Source organism: Aquila chrysaetos, chromosome 3 (genome assembly GCF_900496995.4).
Source record: "Aquila chrysaetos chrysaetos chromosome 3, bAquChr1.4, whole genome shotgun sequence".
Classification (NCBI taxonomy): domain Eukaryota; kingdom Metazoa; phylum Chordata; class Aves; order Accipitriformes; family Accipitridae; genus Aquila; species Aquila chrysaetos.
The window spans coordinates 39,005-57,851 of record NC_044006.1 but is presented as its reverse complement, the minus strand read 5'-3'; the positions used below and the strand labels follow the sequence as shown (position 1 = coordinate 57,851).

Sequence of the window (18,847 nt, the reverse complement as noted above, 5' to 3'; positions counted from 1 at the left end):
GTGGAGTAGGGGCTGCCTGTGAATGAGTTATGTTGGGAAGGTTTGAAGAGAGATGTGTTCCTTGTCTCCAGTGACCTTGTGCTGGTGGGCAAAAAGTGTTGCTGGACTTCTATATTAATGCAAGACTCTCCCCATGCTTTGTGGTGCTTGGGACTCTCACGTTACATAGGAATTAAGTTACTGATTTGAATGTGTATGTGTGTTGTCTGCTCTGTGAGAGGCCTATGCCCACAGGCTACAGAAATACTGTTGTCATGGACCCCAAACATTACTTTTTCCAGCCTTCATAGGCTTTTTTGCTCCCCATTCGCAGAGTTATAGGCATCACAAAATACAGAAATTAAATGAACAATGGAGGAAATGTTCTACTTTTTTAGGTAAGAAGCTTGTGAAATGAAGGAAAAAGAACTTCCCTCAGTCTTGTGATTTCTCATAATATTTCCATGGAATGTAGAGTTCATTACAAAAGAGTACAGTTATATGAATAGGTTTTATTTATTGCTGACAATTAGAATGTGGTCGAAAAGAGACTGTATTAATTATCTGACGGAAAAGTCAAAATCGGAAGCTTAACACAATGAGATTTGATTAAACAGTGAAACTATTTCTACAAGGAAGTGGCTTCATTTTTCTAGATAAGAGGACAAAAAAAAAAGAAATACAATTAGAGACTAAATAATTAAGCACCTGAAAGCAGGAGACTTGATTCTATTGCAGTGTAAGAGGTCACCAATTTTTGTGGAAAGTTTCTTGCTGTCATCACTGTCCCTATACAGAGGAGAATGTCTTGCCATGTTAATGCTGAAATAGGAGATTGATTCCATCACATTATGCAGGTGCTACTGCAATGGTTACAAATCCCTTGACATGTGAAAATTTGTCACAAGAGAAGTCTACTTGCAGCTGTAAGGGCCCAGTCCTGCGAGGTGTGAATTCAAAATAAATTTTTGATCTCTCCCTCGGTGCCAGTTGTGCCAGACTGGAGAAAAAAAAAAAAAAATCAATTAATTCAGGCTTGCATTGTCTTTCCTCAAGATTCCCAAGAAGCAGAACTGCATGATAGCTAGGGCACCAACAATTACTTGAGACCCAGCCTTGGGTTTTGAGAATTACTTAGGGTTTGAGGCTTTGTGTAGACTAAGAAATGGGAAAAGATAGTACCATCTTCATTTACTCTTGAATAGACTGATGGAAATGAGAAGTGCTACGTCATGCCTCCATGTTAGGGCTGGGTACAAGTTTGGATAGTCAACATAAACTCAGAAGAGGAAAACTCTGATGTCAAAGGTCAGCGCTCTGTCCAATGCCTGCTTGGTTCATATCCATTTTGGCAATAATATGATTTTTCTAATGACCAGGGTGCTTCATTTTATGTCTCCTTTTGGCCTAAATTGGCTTAGTCTTTCACTGGAATAATGTTTTCCATATTTTTATGGATTATTATGTCCAAATATTTCCAGAGCCACAGCAAGTCAGGCTGTTTTATAATAAAACAAGCTTTAGGAAATATGAACTACTCAACACTGAGTTAATCCATAAAGCAGCAGAGTCCAGAGGAAGAGAAAAAAGGAATAGAATATTTTGCTCTTATGTTTTGAAAAGGCATGATTTTCTCCTGCTTTAAAGGAGAACAGAGCAACTTCTTTTTTGGACTGATAGGAGGGGAGCTATGGCAGTGTCTTATTTGTTTGCTTTAGCTTAGACTTATCTCTGTAGTATTAGGGTACTGTATATAAAAATAGAAACACAAAGCCAAGCTGTAGAAGAAATATTAGAGAGACAAAGGAATTTGACATGCCCGTTTTATTTCCCAGGAAAGAAGAATGTTAGCAGTTTTTAGTTATTAAAGAAGTTACTACGTGGAAAAACATAACATGTGACAGAGAAATCATAATATCTCAATATGTATTTGGTGGCATTTTTATTTTCATAAATAGAAAATATGAAAAAGACAATTCAACCATGATTTTTTCTTATTGAGAAACTAGACATGCCATTGGTCATGGTAGAAGCACTGAGTAAATGCTGCAGCTTTTACTTACTGTATCTTGACCTGTTGATTCATCAAAGTCACTAGTAGTACACAGCGGTTCACAGGTTCAGGGAGGGGATTGGCATATGAGATCTCTAGAGTAACAGCTTTGTTCACTACAACCCGCCGAGGAATCTAAATGACAGAGACACATTTCTGATCATTCACTGTTTTACACTTTTCTGGAGTCAGACTTCAGTCAAACTGTAAGCAGAACATCTCTCATATTTGAGGATGAATGAGATATTGGTAGGAGCAGTGAAATTTAACTGACAGCTGATACACTTTTCCCAATAGTTGAAGCTGGATTTGGATTAGCTAAATAGCATTGTCAAGCTGTATGCAATATTTCGTGCATAATTTCAGTGAAATAGAGCCCTGACTATACAGATACATCTCATTAAACCTGTCTGATCTTTGGGTTGCTGAGTGGCTTTTTTTTTTTTTTTGGCACATCATTGATCAGGATTAAAGTGTTAAAACAATATAAACTGGCCTGAACATAGATTAGAATTAAGGGTTTAAATCTGTATTTTGGGAGTAGGCAGAGTTCTTTAAAGGCAACACAAGCACTTGCCAATAACTAGAATACAGATGAAATGAAAATAAGTTCTGTGAACATAAAGCAGTGGCATGTGACTGGGAGAGAAGCAAGGTAACAGAGCTGTTCTGAAGAACAGGGGGCAGATTCAGGCAAAGATTCAAAACTGGTCTCTCGCATGCTTACTTTTTCAATTTAAGCAGGCAGAATTTTAGAGCTACATCTGAAATTGCAGCCTAAATTAATGCATTTATCCCCAAATTCTCATCTTAAGATCTGAACTCCATAAAGACTTTTTAGTTCTTTCTGTCTGTTTAGGACATAAGGGAGAGAATTGTTTACCTTAATAATAATGTTTGTGTCCTCTAAAATGATTGTCTTCTCCACCAGCAACTTTACCCCATGCATGTGCATGACTTCACACAAAGCAGTAACTTGGATCCTTTTGTCAGTAGTCAGATATTTTCCATAATAAGAATAAGGGATCTTTAACTGTATATGTTTCCCTGGAATTCAGACATATATTTAGGAACCATTACACTCTCAAAGAATGCTAAAGAAAAGAGAGTTATTGTGAGGGGTTTTGATATTATTGAAGAGACCAGAAGATAAGAAAGCTGGAGTCTGTTTATATTTCTTCCTTGTGAGGCTGGTTGTGTATTTCCCTCTTCTGGTGATCCTTTTCTACTTTAACTCATTTGACCCTTACAGTTTTGAATGGAGGATTTTGGCCTGAAACTGAAGGAATCTGCTCATCTACATTTCAGTGGATTCCTGTCCCTTTGTATTTCTTATAATTAGAGGTATAACCATTTTTATCTATTCCCTCCTTATATCTTATTTATTTTACCTCAGTCAAGAAGAAAGTTTGGGTCAAGTTTCACAGAGATCCTTTTCAAGTGACCTGGTCAGCTGCTTATTGTAGTCCTACAACTTTTCTGCTGTGTATGGAAAAAATGTTTATCTTTGTAGCCCCTGGGGAGGAAAAAGATCTCTATAATAGTTTTAATAGCCTTGACTCTTCAAAAGGGAGACAGTTTCATTGTAATTTTTAACCTTTGTCCTAGTTAATTTCTATTAAAGTGTTGCCTGTTGAGTGCCAGAAAGCGTACATCAGACTTTTTTTTATTTGTTAAAAGTAAGATGTGTTCCTATACCTGTAATAATCACCACAGACAGATAGATACACACACACACACACACACACACCCCCCATATATATATATAGTGTTGCTTCTGGAGCTATTATATAAATGTAGCCTTCTATATAACATTTCATGAGACCTTCAGTTCCTGGTTGAACTAGTGAAAGTTTTCAGAGGAAAAAAAATATCTTGTAAAATGTAGTCATAAACAATGCTATTAAGAGGTGGAACAAGTAGATGCACTACAAGGTTGATACAGATACGATACTGATGTTTATTCCTTCCACTTGCCTTCATGTGGCTAAGAAGAGGGCTATATTGACTCCTTAGGGACATTAAAAGTTACCTTGTTTAGAACCAAGATCCACAGAAGTGGTTGCCTTCAGGATCTCTGCCACTGGTCTCCTTGTGTACAGGATGGTTGACGCACTCATGTCCACCTTCACGGTCTTGTGGTCAAAAGATAGGTTATTGAGAATTAAGATTAGGGTAATGTCTTTGCCAAACACTGGAGGTTCAGCCAGCTTGAATTTCCCAGAGATCCCAGGGTTTCTAATTGTCTCTGAAGATCTTTCATCTGGAGATTCTGTGTGTCCTTCTGTGATGTTTGTTCCAAATATCTTGGCTAAGGCCTTTTTATAAACTCGTCTTTCCTCAGAAGAACCTGATCGAAGGAGAGAACGAAGTAAAATTCATACTTTTGTTGCCATTGCACCTTCTCTGTGTAAAGGCTTTCAGAATGATATCGGGTGTCAGCTCTGCATCACCCAGAAATATGCAATACCTCAAAGTTCCCCATATTTTTATTAGGCCTCTGTTAAGGTTTTTCACAGTAAAGTAATAAACATACTGTAATAAGGTGGATAAGTCACTAAAATGAAATATGATGCATTTGTGTTTGTTTAGGATGCAAGATTTCTTTTTCTTTGGTCAGAACATGCAGTAGTGTGATAAGTGTTACTTTGCTAATCTGATGATAACCAGCCTCTGTATTAAATATGGTTGCACTAAAACCTTGAGGAGTGAAGTATTGTAATATGGCTGCTGATTCAGAAGGCAAACTTTAAAAAAAGTGAAATCCATCTTCCTCTTTTTTTTTTTTTTTAAGACTTTGAGCCACAAACATTAAGCAAACTATTATATGAAATCTGTAACCCTAAATTTAAAAAAGATGGGAAGACATAGGTACCAAGTTTTTGAGGGAAGATAAAAATATTCTCACAAACATATGGCTATGCAGTTCTTAACCTTTGCTGCTTTGTTTTCCTAAGTACAGATGAATGGCATGGTCCCTTTACTGCTTCCTAGTAGTTTTGTTTCCAGAATTCAATAATGTGGGACTGAGTCCACTGGGAGTGCAAACACGTAACAACTGAATGGCTGGGTAGCTGATGGCTGGATGTTGGAACAGGACCACAAGAGAGCCTAACTCGGTGAATTTATACAGTCAGAGAGGGAGACTGAGTGAGTCACTCCTCTTGGGAGCGGGATGTAATGCGGTCTTCAAAAGGAAAGATGAGGAGCTGGAATGGACACAGCAAGAAAGAACTTATTTACTGAGAGACACTGAGCATGAAGTCATATGGGAGATGGATGTCTAGTGTTAGAGGACTGGAATTTAAGGGTTTGGATTAGTGGTTTGATTGTTGCCCCACTGCCTCTGCCAGATATGCTGGAAAGCTAGTACTTATCTGTACTTCCCATACTACAGACCTGTGCACAGTTTGTTATAAATGATAGACTCAGTTTTAAGACTTTCTGGTATGACAGCTTGAGCGTTTGCCTTGGGTAGTAAAATGTATTTTATAGCCCTGTTTTGTGTATATATTACATTTTGTACTTCTGTGTAAGGGACTAAAGTATATTTTGTATTGTGTCTTAATAAGGAAACTACTAAATACACAAAAACAAATATAATACCCATTGTATTAAGAAAGTAGTCTGAGAACACTGGCAAGAAATATTTTCTGACGGAAAGGGAGAGATGCTCAAAGAAAACAGGTTACCCATCCTAGCGTCCTAGCACCAAGAATTCAGTAGGAGATAACTGTGATAACAAGGAGATAATTTGTGATAATTCCTTTACCTTCTGGATATTTGTAATTACAGGTGACATCCACACGGGAATTGCTGCCCACGGCTTTGGTGCTGATAAACCTGCCAATTATTTCAGTATCACAATAAACTCTTCTCTTAGTTCCATCATTGTATACAATCCATCTGTTGCAATCGGCATTCACCTCTGTATACACAAATAAGGTGTCATAATCCAAGTCTACATCACCTTCTTTGATGGCTGTGACAGATGCAGGGCCACACTGAAATAATCCTAAAACATGAAAAAAAAAAGTCAAACTTTATTAGTTGTGCTCAGCTTGGAGAAGGAATGCTAAGTCATAGTAAGAACTTATACTGTTACCTCTGCTTTGTTCTTGTGGAGTCGCATCTAAAACCTGCCATCCGTTGTATGATGTTCCCAGGTCTGGGCGAATGAACCAGCTTTCGTTCCAGACATGATAATCCCTGGAGACAAAAAACAATGTCTAGAAAGCATAGTAATATAGAGTCATACAAACTTCCAATTTGAAAGGAGTAGGGAATTTTGTTTTTTTAAAGAATCTCTAAGATGTGACACAAGCTGTCTAGTTACAGCAACTCACTACCTCTTTCAAAGGATGGATTTACTGCCTGCTTTTGAGGTGTAGACCTCAGGGTAGGGAGGGAGAGAATACAGATGTCAGCAGCTTGCTTTGGGAGCAATATGAACTATAAGTGAAACATTTAAGCCTTGTATATAGGCAACACTTGGTGATTGGGTTCAGTAACCTTCAAATGTGGAAAATGCTTCGTTTAAATACAAACTTAAAATAGCTATACTGGATCAGATAAAATGCTCATAAAGTCCAGTAGTCCATCTATAGTATTATGCAGCAGCAGATGTTTAGAAAAGAGATAAGAACAGCACCTGAATAGAATGACCCTTCCCCTGATATGCTCTACGATTTCTCACAGTCAGAGAATTAGGGACTTTCTGAGTCAGTCATTGCATTGAGACCACTGGGTTTCATGGTCATTAGTCATCTTATTCTCTATGAATCTATTTTATCCTGTTTAAAAACTCTTTATAGCTTTGTTTTCAACAGCATCCAGTGGTAATGAGCTCCACAGACTCCGAAAGGAAAGGATAGCATGAAAGATTGGTAAAATGTAGGTCACAGGAGGACCCAGAAAAGAAGATTTGTTGGCTGAATTTTTGTTCAGAGGCTAATACTTTTAAGGAGGTTAAGAGGTGAAAGACTTCCTGTATCCTTCAACCACATACACTCAGTGAAAGGAAGCAGACTAAAGATGATACTTTTGGTGAAGCCTAGTGTGCACAGACACTTTGAGCTATATTATATACCCTTGGGCCTAGTTAGTTCACTTTCTGAAAAGAGAAGTGGGTGCAGAGTAAAGATTTTAAAACTGGAGGGCAACTAAAGTATAAAATGGTATTATTTAAAGAATATTATGTTTCTTTGGCTACTCAAATGTTGGGGCTTGATTGATGATCATGGATCACTTGCAGTTTACAGCACTGGACTACAATGTCCAATAAGCAAGTCTGGAGAGAGTTGGGATTGTTCTCTTTTCTGTTCCCATACAGGGAAGGTCTAGCTAAAGGAGTGCAGGAAAACTTCTTGGGGAGGCCCCCATCTACCTGGGAGGGTTTTGACAGGCCAAACTGAGAAACACAGGCTTTGGATGTGTGATGAGAGAAAGTTATGGGAGCAGTAAACTAGTTGAGAGCATGGAAGGTACTCAGCTGCATTATCAGGAACAGACTGGTTAGGTGTCAGTAATTAAAAGAGCCTTGGTAACTGGTACATTGTCAATGGAAACATAATTTTAAAGAAAGTTGCAACTTGTTTGAGGTCAGGGACTGCAAAAAATTGGGCTGGTTGGTTATTTGAAGTAACTGTTATCTCAAAACCATGAAATACCTTTTCTTTCCAAATGGATGTCTAGTGTATTAATTTAGATATTTGTATTAACTTTTGTCCATTCCGTTGCTTTTGTACTACTAGCGTTTATGTTTTTAAGTCTCATATATCCTCTCTCTAATTATTGGTGAGATGCAAAAATTTATATTTACCATGTGGAATCCTTGCTGATATTAAGACTCTTTCCAGAGCTGTCGTAGTACTTATCAATACTCAGGTTTCTATCCACATCATGGGCAGAGTTAAAATTTGAAACCAAACGAGTTGGAATCCCCAAGCACCTCAGAACTGAAATATATTTAAAAAACAAAAAAACCACAAACAAAACCCACAGCTTTAGTTCAATGATTATAAATATCTGAGAAACAAAGTTAAGTGTCTAAATATTTTGTGATTCTTTAGCATTTGCAGTCTTCAGAGCATTGTTCCTCTTGTAGAATTAATTGCTTTGTACTTTTGATAAAACCAGAGGTCACAAATCCCTCCATTTCACCACACTCCTCTGTTCTTAAAGCTTACCTGTACACATCACGCCTGCAAAAACCCAGCACTGGCCATACTGAACAGGCTTGTAGTTGTCCTGACACCATTTCTGGAGGATTACCACACTGCCATCCCATCTGGATGGATTCTCATGTGAATGGAAACTTCCTTGCCACTTTCCCAGGAGAACTCCATTATCATTATCATTTCCATTGATCTAAAAATAGGCCAATGGACAGAATGCACAAAATCAATTGTGTGTAATGCACCATATCTAGTTAATTATATTGCTTAAGGTGCAGGTGGCTGAGTCTCAGTGGTATAACTAATGCTTTCTGCTTAAGCACATGGAATTCAGATTAAGTTGTCCATTTCTTACCATAGAACTGATTACTCGGCCCACATATTTAGGATCTCCTCTTCGGGATACATCAATGGCTGGGTCCTGACGATAGTATAGGCTCAGATCAAGCATGGTAAGACAGATGTTTAGAAGGTGATCTTGAAACTGTGATCAGATAAGATAAATTTTTTAAAAAATAGATAGTTTCACAAACAGAATTAGAGAAGATTCTACTGCAGTTCCTCCTTTCTAAGATATTCCAGACCAAATGTGATAGGGACAGTGAGGCACAAAGACAGTAGTGTGCAGAGGCACACATTGGAGACAGAATAAGAGCCCAAATTAATTCCTTATGTCTTACCTGTCCATAGTACCATCCTCTTGCTTCAATGTACTTTGCATTGCCCACAAAGATTATTCCATTTTCATTTAGAACATATTCTTGTCTCTCATTTTCATTAGCCATGTAGACATCATCACCTGAAAACCAAGTTGGACTTGCTTTTACACTTAAAGCTGAGAGTACTAGCAACCTTTCAAAAACATTTGTATCTTGATTTATCAAGGGAAAAACTACTGTTTGGAAAACGCAATTATAGCTCCCTGAACATGTACAGTTCAGAGAAAATGCCTGCTATTGCATATGGCCTGGGGCTGGTGGGGGGAATCCATGTTACATTAACTTTTTCCCCTAATTTTAGTATAGCCTTTGCATATTACCTAAATGTCCCCTATCTGTACATTGTACTTTTGTGAGGAAGATGGAGAAAAGTCCAGGCTAGCTCACTGGCTTCTTGTGCTTCTCAGGGTAGTTAGAAGTAGAATAGACATTTGAAAAGAATCACACAGATGACATTTTTCTCTGTTTTCCAGTTGCGTTCGTCTTGTTTTAAGATTCCTAAATGAAGATCCCTACTTGCCTGATACAAAGTGTTATCAGGAATGTTATTAGGATAGCCTGCTCAACCAATCACTTTGATTTCCTTGTTACTCATTGGTTTCCTTAGTCTATGGCACAGTATGTAGCTGCTATGAAAGCTTAGCTTCCCACAGATATTTAGGTTGTTTTGATCACTCTTTAGGTAGCAATATCTACTTAGCTTCATGTTTAATTTCATGATGTTTAAAATAATTTTCTGAAAGCTTTGGGATTTCAGGAAATGCATATAAAAATCAGCTTTTCTATTTTATTGAGTCAACTTCTTTACCTTCCTATAGGAACTTCCCATCCTTCCCTTCCTGCAAATAAAAAGATTGTGTAATTTCTTTTAAATTATATCACTTTATATAAGTCTGTTTTTGTGGTGGCTGTCCACACTTTTTTTTTTTTTTTTTTAATATCATCATTGTTGATTCCCAAGCTTTTGGGTCAGCATGGGCCTGGAGAACTGTGTGCAGTTCCAGGTGCTGAACTTGAAGGTGTGGACCAGTTGGAAAGAGTGAGAGGAGCACTGAGAATGCTCAGCAATCCTGAAAGTATAACTTATGAAGACAATATAACTTATGAATTAACTCATAATTATTTAAGGTAGAAAAAAAATAGAGGTGAGTAATGGGGCAAGCATGGTAATCAATTCTAGAAATTCTTGTGAAGAGGATGGGGTGGGTGGGGAGGAAATCTGTTATTGGTGTCTATCGTATGTAGTATGAGAAGTTATATGCTGAAATCAAAGCAAAAAAGATTTGGTTAGTTAACAGGAAAAAATTCTAATGGAAAGGCTAGTGTTTTATTAGAGTGAATTGCTGGGGGAGGCACTGGAGCTTCCCTAATGGCTGATCATTAAGAAGGAATTCAAGACCTGTCAGGAATGACCTAAGTGCTAAACTGAACCTGCCTTAGAGCATGGTGTGGGACTAGATAACTTCCTAAGATCCTTCTAACCCTATGAGTTTATGATTCTGAGCAATCTAAATGTCCTTCTATAATCACTTGAAGAACATCTTTTTTCTAAGGTTTATATGCTCTCAATTATAATGTTCTAGAGCTAGTTCTTTAAATAAGTATACTTAGACTTTTTTGTAATAACACTATTCCTACCAATAATTCAGAGAAAAATTAACATCAGTTTAAAAGGAGGAAAAAACCCCTACAACACACCACAACAAATCTCTTCCTTTCAAGTATGACTAAATAGGAACAACCCCTTCTTCTGTTACTCTCAGCACACAAGGAGAAAAAAGCCTCAATCAGCCACAATAGTCCTCTTTTTTGACAGTTATAGAAAGACAGCCCACTATAGACCTAATCCTTTATTAAATTAATTCATTTTAATACAAAAATACAAAGTTGTTATATATTCTGTCTTCTCATTCTGAAATTAAAGTTTATCCTGGCATAGTGAGAAACAAGCAGGATATGAATTTCTATTGATAGTTTTTAATCAATATGCAAGCACGCTTTCTAACATAGATATATTTCTAGTAATTTCTTCATATAATCTTTTCCACAGAAACAAGTGGCAAGTATCAGACATCCAGGGAAAAAGATACATTCTACAAAATTCTCAAACATACATATCCTTTTATCCCCTAAAACTTTACAATTGATGTGTTCACTTGTGAGCTATAGATAAGCAATATATGATCTTTCATTTAATTCATGATTAGCACTCTTTGTTCTAGTAGTTAACTGTACATTCCTTCAGTAGTATTAGGACATAATGCATCATTATCAGAGGCTGGCTTGCAAGTATCTTAGATTTCTCTTTAAATGTCCTTAAGAGACTGTATTAATGTTAAAACATCACTATTGTTTTATCCAAAGGTTTGAAACAAATAAGTTAGTGAATTAATAAGCTTAAAGTTTTGTTACCATTATGGAAAGATCAGTATATTCTGTGTCCAAATTCTGTATTTATTTCAGATATATGACCTGTGAAACTAATTGCTTTCAGCTTGCTAAACTAGAAATTTTCTCTTGTCCAAAAGGCTTTTCATGTGTTCAGCTATCCCAGTAACCCTTCACTGAACATGTTCTAATTCATAATTCCTGTTCAGGAAAGATTAATTGAAAGAAAATTCCAAATGAGATTCATCACCTTGTACAATGGCATTAATATTTAATCTGAGCAAGTGTTTCTTCTTACACAGTTTAAGAGTGCATTTGCCTTTTTAAGGGCCATTTCACTTTGGTTCTCATTCTTTGATTAACAAGTACTTTCACATTTTTCATGATTTCTAGCTGGTAAGTCTGCCATTGAAATTATTGTTATTTCTCCCTAAACATACGGTCTTTTATTTTGTATTATTGTATCTTATTATTCTTTCTCAACTACTCCAGTCTCTAAGGGCAGCCAGTTATTTCTAAGTGGTATCCCAGCCCATCTGTGTATGGACAATGCTGCTTAATGTCAGGGTATCAAAGTCAGTAATGAACCATTTGCTCAGAGTGTTTTTTCAGTGACACTTAAGGATCCACTAGTAGGTTTTCTCCAACCCAGTGTTTTTTCTTTCATCTCTAGTCCTGACTGTTTCCTTGTAAGTAGTTCTTTACTCATATTACAGGTTATGAATCAATTCCTGTCTTTTCCAGGTTAATGAATAACCTCCCATGTGGAACCATATCCACAGACCAGATCTGCCATTTATCCTTTGCTGAGGAAATAAGTTTTCTATTTCCCTTCTGCTATGACACTTACTATAGCGGTAACATACCCTCAAACTGAATCTGTTCCTGTTTGTCAGGCTCAGGGGGCTATTCCACTCTGCAGAAGCCTCTTCACCAGCATCCTACTTTAAGGATACTCCCTTTTGTTTGGCAGTGGTCATTGCATCATCTGATAAATCTGGAGGGCTCTTCTGCGAAATCATTAGTTTTAAACTGGAATGGCGCAGCTTAATTTTTCTCAGTTTTCATCTGAGAACAATTTGTCTGGTCTAATGAATACCACTGCTACTCTGGTGTTCCAGTTCAGGAGCTGTCAAGTACTTCAGTCCCTGCTGTTTGGCTTCCATCAATTAGAGGTTACACTGCAAGTGATCTTTCAGGGGTTTCTAGGAAGGTTTTTCCCTCAGGACTGTCTATGCAGAGACAGTCTGAGTTTCCTGAACATCATTCTATAATTATTTCTGTCTTCCAGGACATGCTGAGCTAATTAGCAGCCTTTTTCATCTTGGCTCTTGACATATTTTTTAGTGGCCCTTGACTAACATATGGTCACAGAAGAAAATAGTGGGTGATTGTGGTTACTTTTCTTTTATAAGCTGTTTAGTCACTTGGCTGGCTAAGAGCTCCCTTAACTCTGGAGTGGTATATTTTAGGGCTAATCTAGGTTTCTAGACTATCGCATATTTGCAAAATCTGAGTTTAGGAATTTGCATTTCTTCTGCAACATGCTGAGGCTGCAGAAATAAAAAATGGAGGAGCAGGAGATGTCCCTTTTCAACCCATGATGAAAGACATGGGAAATGCCAATCTTCTTCACGCTAGCCCTCTTATCAGTTCTTATAAAGTTAATTGAGCTATTGTCTTTGCAGTTAACATCTACAAGAGCAGTCTTGCTTTGATTTAGGTGCAAGTCAAGGATGTTACTGTATGCTTGCTTCAAGTTCTGAGAAGTACCTGCACTTATTAAAGTCTATCAGCCCTTGTTTACAGAAAAAAGTGATCTGCTCAGTCCTGAAGAAAGACTCTATGTTATTACTCCATATAGCACATTTCATTAGGATAAAAGGGTGGGTGGGGAGCGTCAGCATCTTTTTAATGCATTAAAACGAGGTCTCTGAACAGATAGCTGAGATTGCTGCCACTGGCAACCCAAAGAGAGACAGCTTGAGGTAGCAAGCTCACTGTGCAGATATGAAAGCAAATAGGTCAGTTACATTCAAGAGCAAAGGCACTGGTACCTACCTGGGCACCAAGGGTTGAAGAGTAACACAAACTGCCCCAGGAATCTGGAGAAGATCTTGTTCCCTGAGGTTACTTGAAGGATGAGATTGTATCGTCCAATGACAGCATTGGCTGGGCTGGATATTGTAAAGTTCATATAGCCAGACTCGCTGGGTCCTTGGGCAGCACTCCAGCCACTTGCCCCCACCTCAGAGAGGTTAAATACAGCTTTTGTACGATGAGATTCTGAGGGGGATGGTCCTGCCAGAAAGAAGGGGTAATTGGTTTCCATTCCAGAGTGTGGTTTCAATATTAACCTCACACTTGAAATGAGCACATTACAGGGGGAAAAGCATTAAAAATACATGAAGAAAAATTGCATCTCTAAATGGAATAAGGGGAGAACTACAAGGGATAAAGATTACAGTTCTGTGAGAACATGGATTAAACTAAGGGAGTGTTACCTATTTCAGTGACAAATGCTAGGTTCTCCCCAGTCTGCTTTGGTCTGTTGAAGTACAGGGTAATAGTGAAGGCTTGTCCTCGCCTCACAGTCAACTCAGCATTGGCATATCTGTCAGTATGGTGTGTGCTTGCGTTTACTGATGGCTGCCAGCTGATATGTGTTGGTGTCAGATCTGTAAAACAGAAGAAAAGACATGAAGAAGCAGCCAGCATGGAAAGAAGTCATTTGCTGGTAATTGGCATGATGAGATTGCTAAGAGCAGTTATCTTTTACGAGACAAAAGACAACTAAAAAGCAGATGCCCCATTAAATTGATTAAGTCTAGTGGTAAATAATAGAAATTTTTGCTTGAGTTTTGTTATGGGGCTGTTGTACACGAGGACTTATATACTTCCTATACAGTGCTGGATGCTGTTTTATCACTGGACTTAGAAATTTACAGGGGCAAATCAGTGTCATTTCATTGTCAGCACCAAATAAAGTGGCCTGTAGCCCCTCTACATTTTCAACATCTATATTTTTAGGATCCCAGAAATGGCTATTAGGACATCTTACTTTTCCCGCTTATATCTTGATGCCATTTGGCCTGGAGTAGGGAAAGATGCATAGTGAGAGATCATCTGTCTTATATGAATCAACAAGAGGTATTTGAGGACGTAAGTTGGAGCTTTTGACAAAGAAATCAATCTGACTGAATATAGCTGTGTCCAAAGTGACAACTGGGCCACTGGGACTCCTGTTCTAGTAGGCACTACCTTCACGTCCTAGAGGAATTCTGATGACTTACAGTGTGCTTGGAGTTCTCCGACACCAAGTGTCCTGCATACATACTGTTATTATGGTCTGTGGTTTAAAACCCATAAAGAGGCTTTTGCCACCTTAAATTCTGAACTACCTTTTCAGCAAGCGAGTATGTATATGATCTTCCTTGCAAGATTTGTTTTCCCTTCTATAGTTTATGTTTTATTGCCGCACTCAAACTTAAGCAGTTATACTGTCTTTAGGAGCTCTGAGAGGCACTGTCCTCTGTGTTTATATCTGCCCTATGAGACTCCACAGAGTACACCTGGAGCATTGTGTTGCAAGTTTTGGCAAATGCTCAAGGCAAGTACCTTGGTGAAGATTCTTCCAAATCACTTTTATTAAAGCTAGTATCATAAATGCAAGGGGGGGGAGCAGGATAGGGGGGCATGACCTCTACCATTTTAAAGGAAATTCAAAAGCAAACAATAACAACAAAAAAAATAGTGTGATGGAAAGGATCGATTAAGGCCTATGGCACCATGCACTATTATGGTAGGGATCTTCAAACAAGCTTCCAAGTCTATCTCGTACCATATAGCACAGCAATGAAATACTAAATCAGATCTGGAACAATATAGCTGCATATTACTAGAATTTACATATAATCTTTGAAGAAGAAGTAAAAGTAAAATCTAACTTATGCAAAAAAAGTGCCATAATTAAATTCAAGAAAAATTTTTTTCTTTGTAGTCTAAGACCACAAAGAAGTAACATGAGTAAGCGTTGATGGGCTGAAAAAGAGAATCTTTAGCATGACTATCTGGGATGACAGTGAACTGCTTTCTGTGCTGCCAGGAAAGGGTGCTGCTTTCCCTGCAAAGCAACATTTTAAAAACTGATTTGAAAATGTTTGTTTCATTGTTAAACAAGAGACAACCTTGCTTTGCAATTGCCCAGCTCAATAATCATCTTCATTTTAAACTTTAAAATGCATAGATATTGTCATTACTGTTTTCCTTTAGTAGGGTTTTAATGCACCTTTGAATTCCCATCTATAGGCTTCATGCTCACAGCTCCATTAGGATGGATTACACTAATTTTTTTAATACAAAGCATAACACATCTCTGAAATAGCATTTAAAAAATAAAGGGTTTAGATGGAGTTCTGCATGGTGCCTTTTGAAGTAATGGGAATTTCTTTTCTTTCACAGCCCCCCCCCCCTCCAGTTATCCTCTGCTTAGCTCAAAAATTATTCTCAAACAGGTCTTAATAATAACAACAGTAAAACTTTGAAAATTAAGTGCAAGAACAAATTACAATATAAAATTTCAGATAAGAAATCTGAGCAGATACCTACAGGGCATGTGTCTTAAGGAAACAGTCCTGAATAAAGTACCTGCTGAAGGGAAGCAAATGACACGCAGAACTCACCTGCCATTCCCTCAGCTTATGAGAATTGCATACAACTTCTACTTTGTTCTTCAAGGATGTCCAAGTCACATGAATCATAAAAAGAAAAAACCCAGCAATCTTTTCGTGCTGTCAGCTGAAATTTTAGAGAGGGGAGAGGTGCTTAGCAGTTGTTATTAATACCTGTAGACTTGTCAAACGAATTAACTAGTTCATATAATATATGTATGTCTAATGCCAATGTTCCTACTCAACGTGGGTGTAATTATGGGAGGAGATACCAAAATTATTTACTCAGAGGAAATGCGTTCACTTGAATCCCAAGACAAGAAGAACTTCCTACAAAGGATAATAGGTGTGCCATGAATAAGTTATCTTTAAGGATGAGGAAACGGGGAGTGTGGTGGGATGTAAAAGCCATATGAAGGAAAAAGGAGCATTTCCTGATTACTTAACTTCCAGATTGGTCAATGTCACTTCTGGTTTTGTTCAACAGCTGTGAGTTGGTTTTAGAGGTTTTTTTGGGGGTCTCACATTATCTCCAATGCCCCCTGACTTATGTGAAATGATAAATTCCCACCAGAAACAAATGTCTGTTTACCTGTTATGTTAGCTAGCTCCATACTACTATTTCAGCAAAAGTTTCATTTCAAAAGGAACCCCCAAACTATTAACCATGAGTAGTTTTTATCAGTACAAACTGATAAAGCCTGTCTGTCTTCACAACTGTGAATATATTTCTTTTTATTTTTGTACCCTCGCTTAAAAGTGTACAGGTAATAAAATGACATTGTTGTAGGGAGGAATATTTATCTGTTTAAGATTCTGCAGCTCAACTGATCATGTCTTAGCACTCAGTAAAGACTTAAAATAGTCTGAGTTTTAAGTTACGAAGAAAAAAAACCTGGAAAAGAAGCAGAAATTAAGCTCCAAGAGCTGTTTCTAAGATTGATTTTACAAAAAAATTAGCTTCTTGCACCTTTTTGAGAAACTTTGTTTTGATACCACGAAGACTAAAAGAGTACTTACTTATATGACATTCATGCTAGCCCTATCCTGAAAGAAGAACACTAAAACTTTTCACACTTGGCAGCAGTATATCTGGTATAGTGTATCTCCACTTACATTATAATTCAGAGGTCCTTCTTCCTCTTGGAAGTTTCCAGGATGTTCAGGCTGTCAAAACTCGTTCCGGGAATCGCCTCAGATGGATTTGATTGCTGTTCAGAGCTACTTTAGTCAGTCTTCTTCTCTTTTGCTTAATTCATATTCCTTGGAAACCATAAGAGCCACAAGCCTCTGATGTTACCTGATCTTCACACACAGCCCTAGTGACAAACCGCATTGACCAGTTCTTAAGTTCAGGCGTTCAGTACTTATAGTGATTGCTTCAGACATTACACGTTGCTCCCGCTGGAGTATGACTATTTCCTTTCTTCTTCCTTACCACTCACGTAAGTAATTAAATCTCAGAACACTTTTTCTGTCTCGGCTGCAACCACCTCCTTTACCTCTGTATGACACACCCACAGCGGTGTTCACCAAACCACCAGAACCTCTCTCTCAGACTGGCCTACATCCCAAACTGGCACCTGCCAGTCCACACCTTCACCACAGCAAAGCATCAGCAGCTGCTTTTGTAATCCCTTTGGAATCCAGCGGTCATGGTTCCAAAGTGACTAATGACTTAACATTGTCCCAGGTGTTTTTCCTAGCTCAATTCCACCCACTCATCATCCAAAATGTTTCAAAATATTTTGTTCCTCCTTTTCCCTTGTTTCAGAGCCTTGAAATTGCAGTGCAGTTTGCTAACTTTCAGAGAAAAACATACTCTTTTATTTCATTCATCTCTTTAATAATTTTGTGTATTGTTCAAGTACTGCACTAGCATATCCTCAGGGTAACCATATTGCACCTTACACTTTTATTGTTGCTACTCTTTACTAGAAAGAGGAGATCAGTGTAACTTCCACAAAAAAACATTGCAGAATCCCTTCTGCGAGTCTGTATCCAAGTAGGCACACATTTAATTAAACACATTAACTTCATATACACCTGAAGTGTTGCAGGGGAAGGACGTTGCCTTCCTTTTAGTTCCCCTAGAGGTCCCATTTACAAAGCTTCTCTAATTTCTGCTAGTGCAATTCACTTGACTTTAGCATAGTCTGGTTGTTTTCACACATACAAGAGGCATAAAAAGAAGTCATTAAGTGTATATCCACATTCTAAATCCAAGGCTATGCTTGAGCTTGAACTTCTACTGTTTGGTCTACATGATGAGAGCTTCTGACTCTGGTGAGCCTTGAGGAACATCAGGAGGTAAAGAGAGGGTACCACTATGGGCTATTTGTAGAGCCTCCCTGTAGGTCATCTCATTATATGTCCAGTATGGTCTTGTACTGACATCATGTGACTGGCAGTGGAAAACTGGGTCACTGCAAGTGCCCTCCTTAAGCAATTTTGCAGGCTACAAGGACAAAAGGAGTTTATTGCCAATCTGAGCTTGGGCTGCTGATGTAAGAGTGAGGAGTCCCTATGGCAAGTCACAGGTACCCTGTGCTGTGTGGTGGAAGTGGGGGCACAGACCTGGCTCCAGGCACTTGCTGAGATGTTACTGGCTTCCTGACCCAGCATTCCAAAGTGCAATAGAGCAGTAGTTCGGCTTTGCATTCACTTCATCTACACAGATCGTTTTCAGTCAGAGATTGACTTACTGTTGTAGAATTATTGGCCATAAACCAGGTCACTCACTGGGCTATACCTAGTTCACTTGTTCCTGGAACCCAGCTTTTGGCCTGTACCTATCCTCTCATAAAGGGTTTAAGTAAGCTTTACTAAACTTGAACTCTGAAAGATGACTTCCTGACACAC

At 38.1% G+C, this 18,847-nt stretch overlaps 1 protein-coding gene and 1 long non-coding RNA gene across 5 annotated transcripts in view; one reads left to right on the top strand and one right to left on the bottom strand.

Moving 5' to 3' along the window:
• Nucleotides 1-18,847, top strand: part of LOC115339318 — an 82,547-nt gene that overhangs the window by 35,354 nt on the left and 28,346 nt on the right. The gene's annotated exons all lie outside the window — the stretch shown is intronic.
• On the bottom strand, nt 33-17,744 carry LOC115339315 (protein-glutamine gamma-glutamyltransferase 6-like). The gene is made up of 14 exons (XM_030009067.2): nt 17,102-17,744; nt 15,998-16,112; nt 13,820-13,993; nt 13,377-13,616; nt 8,889-9,007; nt 8,564-8,692; nt 8,221-8,401; nt 7,854-7,989; nt 6,138-6,241; nt 5,805-6,047; nt 4,065-4,382; nt 2,916-3,079; nt 2,043-2,167; nt 33-979 (listed from the first exon to the last, which is right to left on the bottom strand). Exons 2-14 carry the CDS (start codon nt 16,002-16,004, stop codon nt 829-831), a joined length of 2,091 nt encoding a protein of 696 aa, XP_029864927.1. The 5' UTR covers nt 16,005-16,112; nt 17,102-17,744; the 3' UTR covers nt 33-828.

Bases quoted from the DNA above. Each gene is read 5' to 3' on its own strand.
- LOC115339315 (XM_030009067.2), bottom strand. The intron at 8,693-8,888 runs GTAAGACATAAG...ATCTGATCACAG, and splicing joins GAGGATGGTACTATGGACAG to TTTCAAGATCACCTTCTAAA. The intron at 8,402-8,563 runs GTAAGAAATGGA...GCCTATTTTTAG, and splicing joins GCCGAGTAATCAGTTCTATG to ATCAATGGAAATGATAATGA.